Here is a 19,094-nt window from a genome sequence, read left to right as displayed (position 1 = left end):
TGAAACCATCACTACAATCAAAATAATGAATATGTCCACCTCCCCTAAAAGATTCCTTCATGTCCCTTTTGTAATCCCTTTATCCTACCCCTCCCCACTTCTCTCTCCAGGCATCCACTGATCCGTTTTCTGTCAGATTAGTGTGCATTTGTCTGGAGTTTCATATAAATGGAATCATATATTATGTATGGTGTTCCTTCCTTTGTGTAGATCCAGATTTCCATTTGGTATAATTTTCCCTGTGCTTGAATTTCCTTTAATTTGTCATGAAACTCTGCTCCTGATGAATTCTTTCAGCATTCATATGTGTCAGAAAGAATTTATTCCACTTTTCTTTTTGAAAGATATGTTCTCTGGGTATAGAATTCTAGGTTGACAGTTTTTTTGCTCTCAGATGTTGCTTCACTATCTTCCTGCTTGCATTGTTTCCAACAAGAAATATGATGTTGTCCTTATCTTTTTGTTTCTCTGTACATAATGTATCTTTTGTATATGGCAGCTTTTAAGATATTCTCTTTATTGCTAGTGTTGAGCAATTTGATTATGGTGTGCCTTGGTGTAATTTCCTTCATGTTTCTTGTGCTTGAGGTTCATTGAAATTCTTAGATCTTTGAGTTTTCATCAAATTTGGAAATTTTTCTGCCTTATTTCTTCAAATATTTTTTCTATTCCCTCTCCTCTCTCCAATCAGGGCTCCAATTAGGCATACGTTAGGCCCTTTGAAGTTGTCCCACAGCTCACTGGTACTCTGTTTATTTTTTTTTCTCAGTCTTTTTTCCCTCTGTATTTCATTTTGAATAGTTTCTATTGCTATGTCTTCATGTTCATTAATCTTTTTTTCTGTAATGTCTAATTTGCCATTGGTCCTTTCTAGTAATTTTTTTTCAACTCAGGCATTATAGTTTAAACCTCTAGAAGTTTGATTTTGGTTCGCCTTTTATGCCTTTTGTATTTCTACTTAGTATTTTCAATCTTTTCTCTAGTTTCTTAAGCATATGAAATCCAATTATAATACTTGTTTTATATCCTTATCTATTAATCATATTGTCTGTGTCACTCCTGGGTCTGTTATGCTTGATCACATTTTTATTTTTTATTTTTATTATGATTTTCTGCTTCTTAGCATATTGGGTAATTTTTTATTAGATATCAGACATTGTGAATTTTACTTTATTGAGTGCCAGATATTTTTCATTCCTATAAATATTCTTGAGCTTTGTTCTGGGATGCAGTTAGGTAACTTGGAAAAATTTGATCCTTTCAGGTCTTCTTTTTAAAGCTTTGTTCAGCAGAACCAGAGCAGAGTTTAGCCTGGGGCTAATTTTTCACTACCAACTAAGGCAAAACCATTCTTATTATTCTACCTAGTACTCTGTGAATTAGTTTTTCTGCTCTGGCTGATGGGAAAAGGAACTATTCCCAGCCCTGTGTAAGATCCAGGGATTGTTACCTCTAATGCTCAGGTAATTTCCCTATACACATGTAGACATCAGTACTCAGCTAAATAATAGTGGCAGACCCTCTTTCAGATCTCTGAAATTCTTTCTTCCTGTAGCTTTCTTCTTTCCAGTACTCTGCCATACAAACTCTGTCTGCCATAATCTCCCTGGATTCCTAGTTTAATCTCCTCAACTCAGGGAGATCACCATGCTTTGCCTGAGTTCCCCTTCCTGTGTTGAGGCCTGGAAACTCTCTCCAGGCAATAATCTGGGGAAATCCTAGGGATCACTTCATTTGATTCTTGTCTCTCAGTGGTCTCTGTCTTCATTGCCCAATGTCCAATGTCTTAAAAGCCATTGTTTCATATATTTTGTCCATATTTTTAGTTGTTTCAGGCAGGAGTTACTCTGCAAGCTTGTGCTGAGAATGAAATGACATAAATGTATATAAGAGCAGGCAGCTCAGCTTCTGAAACTTAAAAAATATTAATAAAATCTTAAATGTTTTTTTTTTTCCATTTTTCGTTGAGAGACTTAACTTGAGTAGTATAGCTGGCACAAAACATAGAGGTGTGGACTTGAATCCTGGTTTTCTGAATCCTAGTCCTATACCACTATATTACAAGCACACGATCTCTTTGTTTAAGGATCCCAAATTATATGTCGCCTGGATCACATAACAGTCCCCATCATATCTATTTTTTTTTCCGAGAAAAAAATGGTTCAGAGTCACCAAATACGTCTTGCAAGTAATTTCTGAGATTGAAATGACAAGCTGATACACTTAAATTTTATCAAAAATCTGTGTGGTGGTATGACTGACACTCTTGAAGTTATCCAAAGACACCACAGTTTGAGGCCACCTTTTCCATTCTTCCCAGCCCATGGTGCCACATAAGGCTCTTTCTCGATTACCGTTAGCCACAGAGCCTCCCTCTGCCAGAGGTAAGGTGGCTGATGGAGGAATGGAACTCCTACGAACAAGACTGACCCAACCCAGAGAATAGTAAACTGTTATCAGATGAGTCTATAGTCCAAGTCTTTTGATAGTTCACCTTGCTAGTAGTGGGGACAGTATTTGGTGTCATGTGGTCACTTGAAACTGCTGCAACCACATCTGGAGCACTGAACTTGGAAAAGTACTTACAGTTGCTCACTGGGCTGCTCTTGTACTCCTCTCTCTCTTTCTTGCGCACTTAGGTTACCGCATTCGCCTGGGCTCTAGCACTGACAAGAAGGACACAGGCCGGCTCCATGTTGATTTTGCACAGGCTCGAGACGACCTGTATGAATGGGAATGCAAACAGCGTATGCTAGCAAGGGAGGAGCGCCATCGTAGAAGGATGGAAGAAGAAAGATTGCGGCCACCATCCCCACCCCCAGTGGTCCACTATTCAGATCACGAATGCAGCATTGTTGCTGAAAAACTAAAAGGTATAGAAAGCATTTGAGCTTTGTGATTAAAAGAACTCTTTTCTTTGTTGAAATTTAATAAATATATTTGTATTGTTGGCAGTTATCCTTTGAATTTCCCACTAACAAATTCTAAGCATTTCTTGTGTTGGAACCTTGCATATAGAGAGCTGTACCTAGTAACTCAAGAACCAGAAAATTTGTTCCTCCACCTGTGTTTCTGCTCCTTTACTGTCTCAAAGGATGGCATTTTTCTCTCCACACATCAGGTGACTAGGAAGAAGCAAGTTTTTCCCACTTTTCCACATCAGAGAATTTTAGCTGTGATCCATGACTTGGGACCTGTAAGCACCCCCCTTTCATCATGGATAGCAAGTTAGTTTCGAATTCTAAATCAAAATAAGTAAGAATGATAGAACTTTATGTGACCCTGGAAAGCTCTGGCAAAATCCCCATTTTACAGATGAGAAAATGGAGGCTCAGAGAGTAGTCACAGTGTACATTCTTCTTAGATTACTCAAAGACTTAGCTACCACCAACTAAAAGAGGACTCGTTTAATCACTTAAAATGGCCAACTTATTTCACACAGTGATTATGGAGACTTCTAGACATTGCTAAATCAGACTGCTTTCCCTTTGGTTTTGATTCATGTTCCCCTTGCTTGACTCTCAGAACCATTCTGCTAATTTAACATTAATTGGTCTCCTGGTCTGCCTGGTCTCCTGTGTTAGTAGCTCAAATCCAGTCTTTTTCATTCTCTGAGTATGGTTGATTTTATTGGATGAATGCTGATGTCCCGTTGATCTTATTGATGGCACCAAGCCAGCTCTAACGGTATGAATTTGACCTGCTCCGTGGGCTCTAGGCTCAGCAAGATGCTGCTAATTCCACTTTCCAAATAGGTCTCATTCACCATACTTGTTTGTACCATATAGCCTAAGGGATTCACACATTTAAGAAATCCTTTGTTTGGATTGGTTTTGTCTTCCTGTAAAAGAAAAGCAGAAAACATAGAGTCTGGAATAGATACACAGAAATAATAGTACATTTTGAAAAGCTGGAAAGGCTGAAAGCATTAGTAAGATGCCAGGTCCAAGACTTACCTGTTCACATGACACCAAACAAGTCAGTTTGAATTTTTTTTTAAAAATGAATTTGCTGGCTGTGTGGACCTCAAGCAAAAAGTGAGCATCAATTTAAAGACTGTATGCAAGTAATGAAATGAAAAGCTGCTATAAAAGTGAGGCTGACCTCTCATTATATGTCTACACTAAAAAAAGGCAAGAGGCAAGAAGTTCAAATTGCAGTGAGAGATATTTCCACTGGGCATAAGGGTTTCTGGCCAGAAAGGGATGTGGAGCCCTAGAAGGGGCCTTCAATAGGGTGTTAATGGACTCTCTCTCTCATAAGTCTTTAACAGCAGAATATATAAGCGGCTACCTCACGAAGCTGGACCAGAAGCCTTGGAAGAACTGTGCTATTATTTTAACATCAGAGAATAACTCCTAACTAGCTGCAGGAACTTACTTGGAGGGTTCCTCAGGCAAGAGAAACAGGATGTGGAGAAATGTAGAAATACAATGAATTACTGGAAAACAGATCGTGACTGGGACTGAGTGGAAGGCATGGGGCTGTGGACTGAATGCTGCAGTGATGTTATAAGGGGTCAAAGATATAGGTGTTTATACCTAAAGAATTACCCATTTAGCTCTTTCTTTTTTTTTTTTGTGAGGAAGATCAACCCTGAGCTAACATCCATGCTGATCCTCCTCTTTTTGCTGAGGAAGACTGGCTCTGAGCTAACATCTATTGCCAATCCTCCTCCTTTTTTTATTTTCCCCAAAGCCCCAGTAGATAGTTGTCTGTCATAGTTGCACATCCTTCTAGTTGCTGTATGTGGAACGCGGTCTCAGCATGGCCGGAGAAGCGGTGTGTCGGTGCATGCCCGGGATCCGACCCCGGGCCGCCAGTAGCGGAGCGAGCGCACTTAACCGCTAAGCCACGGGGCCGGCCCTTAACTCTTTCTTAAGGCTCCTTCCAACACTATAATTCCATGGATCCAGGATAAAGTTATTGTCAAATTCAAGTTAAACTCAAGACTCAAGTTTACTTTTCCTTATTAAAAAATAGGATTGCAGAATTCTGAAGTTCTCTCACTGCTAATTCATAAGTTACCCATATGCACACGCACACACAATCAGAAAGGTTAAGAAATTTGCAAGAGGTGAACTATATCAGTAAAGAAAACTTTTTTTAAGGAAAGAAGAAATGATTCTCTTTCTGAAAATTCTTCATAGACTACAACCAATCTGACTACTTTTCAAGTCTTCCATTCTTTCAGTCTGTCTGTCTGTCTGCCTGCTGCCTCTGTATACACATGTGTGCATGCATGGCTCTTCATCCTCAGTAGTTTATTTAACAACCACTGCCAAAAAGGCATGGTGGCCTCCTTGCCAGCATCTTGGGAAAATAGATTGAGATTTGGTTACTTTTGATGATTCTAAAATTAAATTCTCTATTTTCAGATGATTCCAAATTCTCAGAAGCCGTGCAGACATTACTCACCTGGATTGAGCGAGGAGAGGTGAACCGTCGCAGCGCCAACAACTTCTACTCCATGATCCAGTCGGCTAACAGCCACGTCCGCCGCCTGGTGAACGAGAAAGCTGCCCATGAGAAAGACATGGAAGAAGCAAAGGAGAAGTTCAAGCAGGCCCTTTCTGGAATTCTCATTCAATGTGAGTGGAAGTCAGAGTTCTGCTGGAAGGGTGAGAGGACACTTCACTTAGTGACCACTTTCTCTACACAGGAGCCAGGCCTACAAAACCATCCTGTGTCAAGCGGCAAGGCTCCCTTCTTCACTGCCTTGTGCTCTCCTTATATTGCCAAATGCCTGAGCTCCAGTTTCATGGGATACATGTGGCACCTCCTATGTTTATTTTCTCTGATATATCTACTTCACTCCTTAGAAACACTGACACTTAGGCCACAATCCTGTGCCTTTACTTGTGCTTGTTCTCAAAGTAAGTTACAAGCAACCCCAGGCCTCAGTGGAAAGTTCAGGATTTCATTGCTGAAGTTAGAATGTAGCATCAGCATTTGTAAGATTCTTTGCTTCAGATTTGCATCATTATTATCATGTAACATGCTTTTTAGGTACTCCATTTTAGTAATAAATGTAATTATATTTCCCAAGGGGGTTGAATAAAAGCCAGATTTGCTGCTTCTACCTTTTGTTTTTAGTTTCCTTTCTTCTACATTTCATTTGCTGGATGTCACAGATGCTGGAACGGGTTGGGAAGCCACTGAAATGGCCATTTTCAAAAAGAAGTACCACTCCAAACCAATCCAAGGTCTCTTAAATGAGACAAGTCAGAAAAATTCTCAAGTAATGTTTTTGTTCACCGTATTATAAAACTATGCACTCATATCTTTTGAGTAAGGAACTGTATTCACTCTAAGAATAAGGATACAGTTTTATGATTTTGCTTTTAAACAGTTATGGCCCACTCTTCTCATACTTGACTTCCCATACTTGACTCATACATAATTTGGATTAAGGAGGAGTTATTTCATTTTTATTTTGAAAGTATATATGGGCATAGAATCCAGGAGGAGAAAGCACATGTTTTTAGGACTTCGGAATAAATAGAAAAAGAGAGCAGCAAGCATCATGGAAAAATAAATCCTTAAATCATTAGTATACAGGGTACAAACAGGGCTGTAAGGAAAGAAATAACACCTCTGGATTTTCTTACTGTGAACAGGCAGAGGCTCTTGTCCTTCTTTTCTTTTCCCAAAAAAGTCATGTCTAAGCTTCCCTTCTCTTGAGCTGGTTAGGATAAAGCCCCAGAATATTTGTACACATTTCCCCATTTGACATTTTAAGAGACCCTGAAAAATACCTCTAGGACTGCACTTACACAGTATTCTTCCGTAAAACTTATATTTCTCCAGTCAACGAGCCTATTTAGGGAGACTTAAAATAGATTCCATCCATCTTTGGTTTTGATTTGACGCTTCTGGTTAAACATACCTCAGAATAGTAAAAGAATGGATTGTGTTGAAGTAAAGCATCCAGACTCATTTTGGAGGGCTAGTTTATGAAAGAAGCCAGTGGTCGAAAGGAGCTGGTATAGTTCGCTGCTTGCTGCCATGCTGTGCAGGGTTGGTAGTACTAAATCACATTCACCACAACTCTTGCCTCTCCTGCCTGAATGAATACAGACTGCCTATGTTAGAACTTTAGTTACAATTTCACCCCAAACCTTCTGGAGTTCCCTTTTTTCTTTCTGTATATTGATGTCTCTGCCTTGGAGTCTCCTTTAAAGTCACAGTATTCCAACACACATAGCCTTTTCCAAACACAACTACACCTAGTAGTGTCATAACAAGAAGATACAACAAGCCTGATGCTTGTCTTATTTCTTTTCTCCTCTCTTTTGCCATCCCTGGATGATACTCTGGCCTGATTCAACTGCTGATCTGACGCTGCAGTTGAGCAGATAGTAGCTGTGTACCATTCCGCCTCCAAACAAAAGGCATGGGACCACTTCACAAAAGCCCAGCGTAAAAACATCAGCGTTTGGTGCAAACAAGCTGAGGTTGGTAACTTTTTACTCTGGTAGCCCCTCAAGGGGACAGTTTCTTTCTTTAACAAGTTATTGATTTGGAGTTTAGTCAGAATTAAATAGTGCCAAGCTCCTATGGTCACAACAAGGCCCTAATGAAACACTAAGACATGTTCTATAGCCTGTCACTGTGTCCAGACCACCTGCTGCCAAAAGGGTAATAATGTGCACGTGTTGTCTTGAGTGCATTCTGCTGGATGGAAACCATAGTAGTAAAATGTAGCTGTGATGATTATAAGTTTACTTCTCTAAGCTAGCTAGTCCTGAATACAACAATAATTACTGACCTGTGCATCTAGTGTTAGTAATATTAGGGATGTCTTACATTTATTAGAGTGTCTTGACAGTTGAAGCTGGAAGTTTCCTGGTGTTATATTGAAGCATTGAAATTTCTGAGCTTCTTTTATCAAACCCACTCAGCCATCTTTATAGGTGGCAGCTTGAAAGGTAACAGAGGGCTCTGATTTCAGATTAAGGTTGCCACACACCTCTCTGCTTATGCTCAAGTGACATTTTTAGAGTAACACTAGAATATGTCTGATGTGATTAGGTTGCTATTTTGAATCCGAGATTAAAAACCAAAATGGGAGGTTTGTTTTCACTGATCTGCCTTTGGAATGGTATTACATATGCCTCAAGTTCTTCTGTTCCTATGGGCAGCTTCCTTACCCAGCCCTGACATTTTCGATGTATATATGCAGCAACTTTTTCAACTTCATTTCTGAGTCCTCTTTGCCAGTCTGGTAGCAATCTTGTATCTATCAATGCAGGTTGTCATATTCCTTAATATTTAAATAGCATTTGTAAGGCACTTACATTTTATAAAGCACTTTCACATCCGTTATTTTACCTATGTGAGCCTTGCAATAGATGTGGTGTAGTGGAAAGAACACTGGACTTGGAGTCAGACATGAATCCAAATCTCAGCTCTGACACATTGTAGCTGTGTGATTTTCAGCAGGTTACTCAGTCTTTCTCAGTCTCTATTTCTTCACTTGTAATTTGGAGATAATAATGAAACCAGTCTTACAGAATTAAATGAGATAAGAGATATGTAGACAGTTTACAAAATGTAAAGGCTATATAAATGATAAATAGTATTATTTCAATTTATCATTAACAACTCCATAAGGGATAATGAGTAGGTATAATATCCATGTTTCACATGTAAGGAAACTGAGACACAGAAATGTTAAGTGATGTACACAAAATTACACAGCTAGCAAGTGGTCAATTCAGGACTAGAAATTCTTCTCCTCATTCTGAGCTCTGGTACAAATTGCCTTGTCGTCTTGAGCGAGTCATTTAACCTTTGTGAAACTCAGTTTCCTAACCTATAAAATGAAGATAATCATCTATTCTTTCTGTCCTTCATGAGAATACATGACATAGTTTGTGTAGCAACAATTTGAAAACCATGAAGAGCATTTAGAGCCAAACCCTATACATAAAACTGATAGTCTCTGAGCCATCAATTCTGAGACAGCAAAAGGAACTGGGAGTCACTGGGGAGAAATCCCTGAAGACGCCAGCCAATGGATGGGTAGAGTCATAAAAAGCCAATAATGTTTTTAATCATTTTTAAAAAAAGAATTGGGAACAAAAAGAGAGCTGTTGTCTTACTGTAGCACAAAATGATTTTAGAATCCTAGGGCTACCTCATGTTTTTGAGCCTCAACGAACAAAATTCAACATTTCAATTCAACCGTTTAATGAGCACATTCTGTGTCACAGGCATTATGACAGGCAATGCAGGATGAGATGGTCTTGCCCTCAGGGAGCTAGAATGGTAACAAAAGTGATCAAGGGGAGGAGTGGGGTTTAATACCCTAAATTAAAAATATCCACAGGCCAACCCCAGTGGCCTAGTGGTTAAGTTCGGCATGCTTCGCTTCAGTGGCCTGGGTTTGGTTCCCAGGTGCAGACCTACACCACTCGTCTATCAGTGCCATGCTGTGGTGGTGGCTCACATACAAAAAGAGGAAGATTGGCATCAGATGTTAGGTTAGGGCAAATCTCCCTCGGCAAAAAAAAAAAAAAAATCCAAACTCGTTAGTTTGAATAGTTCAGAAGAACAAAGGTTGAGAGAAAAATGCCCAGTATGTCTTACAATTGTAGAAAAGCAATCTCCACCTTCCCTTCAATACATGTACACATGTTTCCCTTTGAGGCAGTAGAAGAAACTGTCTGAACTGCCCTGCTCTGCCCATTATGAAAAGCCCTGCCAGTACAATATTGCGTTTTCGTAGAAGGAAAAGAGCACTGACTTGCCTAGGCTACAACCCTTTTATAAACGGCTTTGCGATAAAATATTCTCCATTAATATTATTCATCAAGGCTCTCTGTTGTTATATGAAGCCTACCTATCTCGTGGGTATATACTTGAGTTTAATTACCTTCTCAGTAAAGATAGCTATGCCAGTGAGCTATACATTTCTCTGGGCCTGTAGAGAACTGAAGCTATACGCCCCATCACCTAATATTGTATCAGAGCTTCCTTGGCAGAGTAATGAGGATAAAATACACAGCCAGCGTGACTTGCCAAGAGCTACATGTTTCATGACGTGCCTTGTATTCTTTGTAGAATCCCAAAAAAATGCTTCCTGCCTGTTAGATTGGACTAAATTAAAGTCCACCTTGAATACCTCAATCTTGACAAGGAAAACTACTGAGAGTGGAACATAGCTCATGACCTTCCTCTGGCATTGCATTCCCTAAACCTACAAGACCTCTTCTACTTTATATTGGTGCCTCTTTAAATTGTGGCTTTTTTTAAATCTGTGCATACTTTCACTTGATAACAGGCAACTCTGAGGACTAAAAGGAGGTATCCTGTAGAAAATGACAAAACTGTCCTCTTAAATTGGGGCTACCTCTTAGCACACCGCTGAGAATCAGAGCATTTCAATGACTTAACTAGAATGGCTTTTTCTTGACCTAGGCATCAAAGCTAGAACTCCTAAGTCAGGGGTTTCATCAAGGTGAAAGTTTCTGACATTGAACCCTTTTTACCAGTTACCTCTGGGAATAAGCCAGCTGGTGACCTCTTCATGTCACAAAGTACCTGTTCCTTGTCTCATTGTCATCCTCCTACCAGCAGCCAACACTGTCTTACTCTGGTGAGAGAGAGGTTATGGAGTAAGAAGAAAAAGTCCCTGCCTTCAGGGAGCTCAGGCAATCCCTTTGGTAGCATATGCCAGGCAGACTAGTTTGCTAGTGAGTGCTTTTCGTTGGTTTACTTTCCTGATTTATATGTGTGTGAGGCTCCTGGTGATACGATTGGAAAGAGAAATAAGAGAAGGCTGAAGTCCCTCCCCTTACTGAAAGTTAGTGTCTACAGTGACTTTACTGACAGTTCTATGTGTTGTGGAAACTCTTTTTCTACAGAATCATTTAAAACCTGTGTGTTCCCCTCATTGAGAAGCTGGCCTAGATTAGAAGCTAAACCTTGGATGATATATAGAAACTAAAACCATAGCAGTAGACACTAGAAGATACTCCCTATGCATCCTCCCTGATATGAGGTTTCATACCACTGGGCCAGAATAAAAGGGACTTGGTGATTACTAGTATTCCCATAAAATGAAATACTGTGATTGCTAAAATAACTTTCTCTCTAGATTTCCAGACCTACCATTCCAAACTCTGAAGAACTGTTTGCAGATAGATGTTGATGTCATCTGCATACCCTTGTTTTAGGACCCATTTGCACTAACACTAGCTATTGGCTTTCAGCCATCAAAACACATACTAACACAATTTGGATCAACCTAATTTGTATTTCCATTATGTGTCACACAACAGACATTGATTAAGAACCTGTGTTTGTGCTTTGCTTCATTGTACTGATATCTCAGAGTCAAATTTCTACATAAATGTAGAAGCTATCTCCCTATCCTCTGCTTCTTTCCATTCCTTCATCTGACCCTTTTCCCACCAAGTATCCTGTTAATGTTGAAAGTCAGGGTAAGTACAATTTTGTTACACAATTAATAAGGAATTTTGTTTTTCTGATAATCATGTTCCTATCATAAAGCATAGGTATGATGAATTTAAGTCCACATAAATTTTTGTGAAACTATATAGTTAGATAATGTGCAATGATTTATGATTTGCTTACTTTATGATAAATCAAAAATGTCAGCTGGTACAAAGGTGATTCTTTTTGTGCATTTTCCTCTGTCTAGGGTTTCTTTATTCTATGTTGAAAGTGCTTTTTCCTCCATTGTGAAGTAGTGTGTGAATTTCTAAGCTTCAGAAAAAGTTACCATTAGAACAGACTCAAAGTCATTATAATGCATTTTCAGAAATCACTAACAGTTCTTTGTTTAAATGAAAAATATCACAGGTCTACTGTGGGCAAGAGAGTGGTATAGAAACTTTAGGAGAGCTATCTTACCTTTCTCGATGTAGTCTGTCAGTGATGTGACCCAGTCAATTTCAGGTAGAGATTTACAAATGAAAATTTCTGGAAAATGTTTTTGCATGCCATTGCCAATCTTTTGGTTTTGGCACTGGATCCAAATGTCAAGATGGGAAGAGGGGCAAATCTGGGAGGCAGCTACTTCCCTTGCTGCCTGCACTTCAGTGGCTCAGAGTTCTCCTCCTGCCTGCACCTATGTCCAAGCTAGATAGAATGCCTTCCTTAGGTAAATGCCACCTTTTAGCCCTCACTCTGAAGATGTGTGTTAGGGTTGGCTTCCCGAAGTAGAGCTTTTTTGATTTGCCAGAGAATACAGAAAACAGGTATCTTAAATATCTTAGATATCAAGTATTTTAATGGTAAGGTTTTCAAAGAATTAAAATCTCACCTGCTTTACTGAGAGGTACTGTCATTTACTAAATGCTCCATAAGTTGTAGTATGGAACCCCATAGCCTCTGATGTCCTTTTGCCTTTTATCCCATTCGTGTGACTTAGTATTGGATATTTGTAGAAGAGTCATGATACAGGCCTTAGTTTCTTTGTAGCTAAGAAGGATTGTCTAGTAGTTAGAGGGCTCTAAGCTCTGCCACTTTGCCTGCCTGACTGAATAACTTAGAGCAAGCTTCCCCTTAGTTTTTCTTACCCTCATTTCTTTTATCAGCTAAAGGAACTTCTAACTCTTGTTCCTGAAGTGTTTTGAGTCATTGAGGTAAAATTTGCCCATAGTTCTGTTATATTTCTAGGGATTCTTTGAAGATGTGAAAGACCTCTCGATAAGCTGTATCACTTAGTTATTGAACTTTTTATACTTCTAAGAAGAGATTATGCTTTCTTGCCCAGCTAGAAGCAGAAAGATGCTTTGTGGATGCTGAGCCGCTACATGTCTTAGCTCTCAGTTAAATCTTCCTGCCCTGGGACATTTCCGTAGAAGGAACACAATTTACTCTCCTGAGAAATACAGTAACTTTCCCAGAGTTAGATGACATGTTCGTAAATTGAGAATTGGTCTCTACTTCTACCTTCTGACAGTCTACATTTTTGTTAGGCAACTAGGAGAGCCGTGACTTTTCCTGATGCAGTAAGTTGTACAACATTTGAATTTGTCAGAGCTCATTATAATCACCTTTCCAGTAACAGCTCTTTGATGATAACTGAAACCCAGACTCCTGAGATAGAATGAATTCTTAGAAATGAGCAATTCCTTTATTCTCTGTGCAATGAGTTTGAATAAGACATCACAAATCTCTCTCTTGACACAGGCCTTTAAAGTTCTCAAGCAAGTCATTATTTTTTTCTATTTTAAGTAATGCCCCTGCAGCACATGAGAGATACTATGCTAGTATTTCTATTTTCTATTACTTCTTAACTATCAGTGATAACATGGAATAGCTCACTTTTTTAAAGCTACTTTTATTTGTCTTTAGTGAAAACTTAATTTGATATAGAAATCATTATTTTTCCTAATAAAAGGAATAAAAAAGGAAGATATTAGTTGAGATAGTGATTAACTATAGCATTAATTGTTAAGAAATCCATTTGAAATATTTATAATCCCCCTAAATGGAGACAATTTTTACCAGATAGCTTTGGATATTTTCTGTATTGCAGCCCAATCGGGGCTAGCCTAGGCAAGAATTTCTCAATTCAGTGCTGAGGAGCCTCTGACAGGCAACAAGTGGCCTCTAAATGATTGCAAGCTACTCCAAAATGCACAGTTCTCCTGCTTCCTGTTTTTGTGTGTGTGAGGAAGCTTGGCCCTGAGCTAACATCTGTTGACAATCTTCCTCCTTTTTTCCTTTTTTCTCCCCAAAGCCCCAGCAGATAGTTGTATGTCATAGTTGTATATCCTTCTAGTTGCTCCATGTGGGCCGCCACCTCAGCATGGCTATTGAGCGGTGCATAGGTCCTCGCCCAGGATCCAAACCGGCGAACCCTGGGCCGCCAAAGTGGAGCGTGCAAACTTAACCACTACACCACTGGGCCGGCCCCTCCTTTTTTTTCAAAGTGACTTTTTCAGTGTGATTGCAATCATTTCCGATGTTCTTCATGCCTTTTTGAAGATCTGTGTTTACATCTGGTAGCACTTGCCTTCAGCCTGAAGAACTTGCTTCAACATTTCTTCCAGTGCAAGCCTTTGGGTGACAAATTCTTACATTTACATTTGTCTGAAAATATATATATCTCATCTTCATTCTTGAAAGAATTTTTCTCTGAATATAGAATTCTGAATGAACAGATATTTTTTTCTTGCGCTTTAAAGATATTGTTCCCCTGACTTCTGGCCTTCATTGTTTCTGAAAGAAATCAAAGTATTCAAATTGTTGTTCCTTTGTATATAATGTGTTTTTTTCTGGCTGCTTTTAAGAGTTTCTCTTTTTTTCCCAGTTTTATTGAGATATAATTAACATACAGCACTGTATAAGTTTAAGGTATACAGCATAATGATTTGACTTACATATATTGTGAAGTGATTACCACAGTAAGTTTAGTTAACTAAAGAGTTAAAGTGTTTCTCTTTATGTTTAGTTCAGCAGTTTGACTACGGTGTTCCTAGACATTGACTACGGTGTTCCTAGACATACTTTTTTTCACACATGTCCTGCTCTGGATTCACTGAGCTCTTTGAATATATAGGCTAATGTATTTCATCAAATTTGAGAAATCTTCAACTATTTTTTTTCAAATATTTTGAATCATTTAATCTCTCCTCTCTTTCTGTGATTCCAGTTAGTTTCTCTCTGTTCTTCAGATTGGATAAATTTGTATTGTTCTCTAAGTTCTCTCTTTATTCTGGCATCTCTAATCTACTGTTAGGATCATATAATTACTTTTATTTCAGATATCGTATTTTTCAGTTTTAGAATTTCCCTTTGGTTCTTTTTAAAACTTTCTATTTCTCTGCTAAGATTTCCTATCTTTTCATTCATTATGAGCATATTTCCTTTACATCATTGAGATAGTTGCTTTAGCTCCTTGTCTGCTAATTGTCATATCTAGTTCATTTCAAGTTTGGTCTCTGTTGATTGTCTTTTCTCTTGAAAATGGGTCATCTCATCCTAGTTCTTTTTATGTCAAGTGATTTGGAGCTTTACCTGCATATTGTGAATATTTTGCTTTTAAGACTCTGGGTTCTGTTATGTTCTTCCAAAGAATGTTGACTTTGTTTTCTTTTGTCTCAGTGATCAATTTACTTCATTGGATTTAAGCTGGAAACTCTCTCCCTTAGATGGCAGCTCAAATCTCAGTTCAGTTCTTTTAGACTTAGCTATGTTGTTTGGAATATGCCCTGTGCTTTCATGGCTCAGGGGTCATACAGAAATTTGAGCAGATCTTATACACGGAATTTGGATCTCTCTCTCTTTGGCTGCCTCCTTTCTGGGATCCCCTCCTCACTTTCCAGTGGCTGTGATTGCCGTGAACTCTCACCTTGATTTATTTAGGTTATAAGGACTGTGAGTTTTATATTAAAAATTTAGCCACCCTGTGAGGTGCTGTGGTCTACTCTCAGACTAAAAGGCCCTTAAAAAACTGGGAGACCCATACCCTCCTTCCAAGTGTCAGCTCCTCTTCAGAATATGCCTGCTTTTGTTCACTCTCCAATGCCATCAAGTAGTTAGGGGTTTGGTTTGGTTTGGTTTGGTTTTGTATTTTGCTCAGGGACGATAGTTATTATCCTTGGAAGGGTTGATCTGGTAGAAGTTCTCTCCTGATAGTTCATTTTTGCTGTAACTTCTAAACCTGCAAAAGTTTGGTTAAGAGTTCTGTTGAGTAAGACTGTAAGGGAAGAGAATGGAAAGCAGTAAAATCAAAGGATTTGACATGGGAAGGTGAAAATGGCAGAACTCTTAAAAGTCCAAAAATTCATGTGAGTAAGAGGTGAGAGGTCTTTCGTGGCCAACAGTACTTTCTAACATGGGAGAGATACAAGAATCGTTGACTGCCAGATCTCTGGGTATGGAAAGAAAGCTTTATGCAAGGCAGAGTGTACAAAGTCTGCTTTGTCTATTGAGACTGTTTCAGCCTCAGCATGCTACTTTGCCTTTACCTTAAGAGTACTCTGAAGTTTTGTTATATGTCAAAAAAAAACTGCTTTATCTTATCATTAACTCTGCTCATTTCTACAACATTGTCAAGGCTTTCCCACCTAAAAAGCATACTTTTAAACCTTAGGAAATTCGCAACATACATAATGATGAATTAATGGGAATCAGGCGAGAAGAAGAAATGGAAATGTCTGATGATGAAATAGAAGAAACAACAGAAACAAAAGAAACTGAGGAATCAGGTAAAGTTAATTCTGTTTTGTTTTATTTAACAAATATCTACTTGCAGGGATGGTAATTTAAAACTATTAACACCCAGTAAGGTATAGGCACAAACCCATCAGACTGGAACCAGCTGGAAACAATTGCTGAGGCCATATAAGTACACACTAGCTGAATATCAACCGTGTGGCTACAGGATTTTCTGTCATCTTCATTTACCTCCATTTTCCATCACAGTGTCTAATTAAAAGTGGACTTTCTTTTCCTAGGAGTGCTGGACATTTAGGCAGCATTGTTCTATTTTGGGTTTGGATTTATTAATAGTATGTTTTACAGTAGAAACCATAAGAGAGCTTATGCATAAATAGGTAACTAACCAAACTTTTAGGAAAAATAATTAGACCCTACATTACTTATATCTTACACCAAAATTAATAACAGATGGATTTAAAATTCAAATATAAAAAAAAAATACATATAGCAAAAGAAATTATGGACAGTATAGGAGTTGGCTATATAGTTTGGAATGAAGGTCTCCCTAGATAGAAATCAAAAAAGATACTTTTGATAAATTTATCTGCATGAAAATTGAATGTTTCTCTTAAAAATCACAAAGTTAAAAGAGAATCTACAAACTAAGAGGCAGTATCTATAATACATGACAGTCTCCCTATCTGCTGCCTTCCATTGTGGTTATTTGGGAGTTTATTGGGAACCAAACAGAAGTCTACAAACAGTTGTCTGGGTAAAGGCTTTTGCTCTTACCTAGTATAATCAGGACCTCACTGTGAGACAGAAGACACAGTGTGGGTCCCCAGTGGAATTCATAAGGCAAACCTGTTGAACAGTATGAGAACACACTACCCTTTAATTTCATTAAAAAAAAAAAAACTTGGAGGAGGGATTACCATGGGGGAGATTGAAATATCAGCCTAGGGGCCAGCCCAGTGGCGCAGGTGGTTGAAGTGCGCGTGCTCTGCTGCAGTGGCCCGGGGTTCACGGGTTCGGATTCCAGGTGGGCACCAATGCACTGCTTGGCAAGCCATGCTGTGGTGGTGTCCCATATAAAGTGGAGGAAGATGGGCACAGATGTTAGCCCAGGGCCAGTCTTCCTCAGCAAAAAAAAAAAAAAAAAGAGGGGGATTGGCAGATGTTAGCACAGGGCTGATCTTCCTCACAAAAGAAAAAAAAAATCAGCCAAAAGACCAGTGTTTTCAGATACACCATTCCAGACAATCTTAGGAGTCAGTAAGGTATAGTAGACAAAAGCATTGTACCTAAAGTTAGAACACCTGAGTTCTAGTTCAACTTCTGTCCTTCTTGACATAGGAAGGACTTCTTCCCCGTTGAACCTCGGCTTCCATACTTATAAGATGTACATTATAAAAACCATCTAACAGGAATTTTGTGATGGTTAAATGAATTCATTCATTCATTTAATAACTATTACATGCCATGCACTGTGCTAAACTTTGGAGATATGCTAGTATACTATCCCTACTGTGTGTGTGAGAGAGAGACAGAGACAGCAGACAGATTGATTATGTTGCAAATCAAAATTTATATTGTCCGTACTGTGTGTGTGTGAGAGAGAGACAGAGAACAAGTTGATTATAATGCAAATCAGAATTTCCTGGTTCCAGTACTTGCATGTTGAAGTCAGCAGCTCTATAGTCACCTGAGTGGTCCTAGAATCTTCACTCCATGAACAGAAACTCTTAAGGAAAGAAAACCATCAAGTCAGACTTTTTTTTTAAGGCGTTTGTTAGCTGTTACTTCTGAACTTCCTCTAGTTTTGTCATATGTTAGATCCCTAAACATATAAACCTTCATATATATTGAATAAACCCTTTGTAATCAGTGGATAGTTAGCATTTTCAGAACAGTGAACAAATTACTGCAAATACATACTATAAACTTATAGCCAAAATAAACAAAAAAGTTTAATAATAATTGAGGTATTCAAATTACTTAAGTGCTTAGCCAGGATGCTTTATAGCTGATTAATCTTTGACTTATAAGATTGTCTCCACCTCAGTATCTGCAGTATTATATATAATGTTAATTCATGTTAGCCTAAAATGAATGCAGCCACAAGTTTGAGCATCCACTTGATAAATTGCTGAGTTTGAGGAGTTATTGCGGGGGAGAGGGGTGTATGGGAGATTCAGATTGAGTGCACTTACTAGGGTTATATAATTGCATTTTGCTTCTGTATCTCTTTTGAGTTAAAAGCTGTATTGGCTACTGCACAGAATCTTATTCGTTTAGAGACTGGAAACTCCCTGACAGATCATCTTATAGCTATTTTCTTTCCTGTTCCACATGCCAGGATGCTGCTTTGTCAAATAAAGCTATCTACAATAGACTTAATGGAGCTTACCAAATAGCTTTTCTCCCAGAAGGTTTCAATTCACTTTAATTCAAGGACTTTTGTGCATTTTTCTTCCCCTCGATCGTATCTAATTTTGTTATCTTCCTTCTGTAGTACTCAACTGCAAAAATCCTGCTCGGTATGAGTCAGTGAGTGGGTCCTCAGTTTTTATCTAAATCAGTTACATGTTTTAGTTATCGCTTGGTTTCAATTAAAAGCTTAAGCAACTAGATTTCAGAGTTGTTTTTTTCTCTCTCCATGCTACCAAACTTGAAGTCCAGGAGCCTATAGCATGTTTCTGGTTAAATTTTACTTCCCAGAAAAAGTAAGAGTCAAACCTAGCCTAAAAGTCTGTTACCTTTCCTTGGAGTGCCACAAAATTTCTATTCTTCAAGAAACTCTATACTAGCCAGCCCATATTTGTGATGCAGTACTGGAAATACTCTTGCCACGGAAGAAATGACTGCTGTTCTCAAAGCAATGTGTTGAAGAAAGATAATCACATCAAAGTAAATCATGATAGTATGACACTATTTTATTCTATTGT

The 19,094-nt window shown here is 38.6% G+C and overlaps 1 protein-coding gene across 2 annotated transcripts in view; it reads left to right on the top strand.

Moving 5' to 3' along the window:
* Positions 1-19,094, top strand: part of ENOX2 (ecto-NOX disulfide-thiol exchanger 2) — a 254,192-nt gene that overhangs the window by 213,138 nt on the left and 21,960 nt on the right. For both annotated transcript variants that reach the window (XM_058536719.1, XM_058536720.1), the window contains exons 6-9: positions 2,640-2,873; positions 5,379-5,591; positions 7,351-7,457; positions 16,079-16,193. In XM_058536719.1, the coding sequence (XP_058392702.1) occupies positions 2,640-2,873; positions 5,379-5,591; positions 7,351-7,457; positions 16,079-16,193 (669 nt within the window). The remainder of the gene's footprint in view (positions 1-2,639; positions 2,874-5,378; positions 5,592-7,350; positions 7,458-16,078; positions 16,194-19,094) is intronic.

Source organism: Diceros bicornis, chromosome X (genome assembly GCF_020826845.1).
Source record: "Diceros bicornis minor isolate mBicDic1 chromosome X, mDicBic1.mat.cur, whole genome shotgun sequence".
Classification (NCBI taxonomy): domain Eukaryota; kingdom Metazoa; phylum Chordata; class Mammalia; order Perissodactyla; family Rhinocerotidae; genus Diceros; species Diceros bicornis.
Note: the sequence above shows the minus strand (reverse complement) of the source record. Positions and strands in the feature narration are given on the sequence as shown.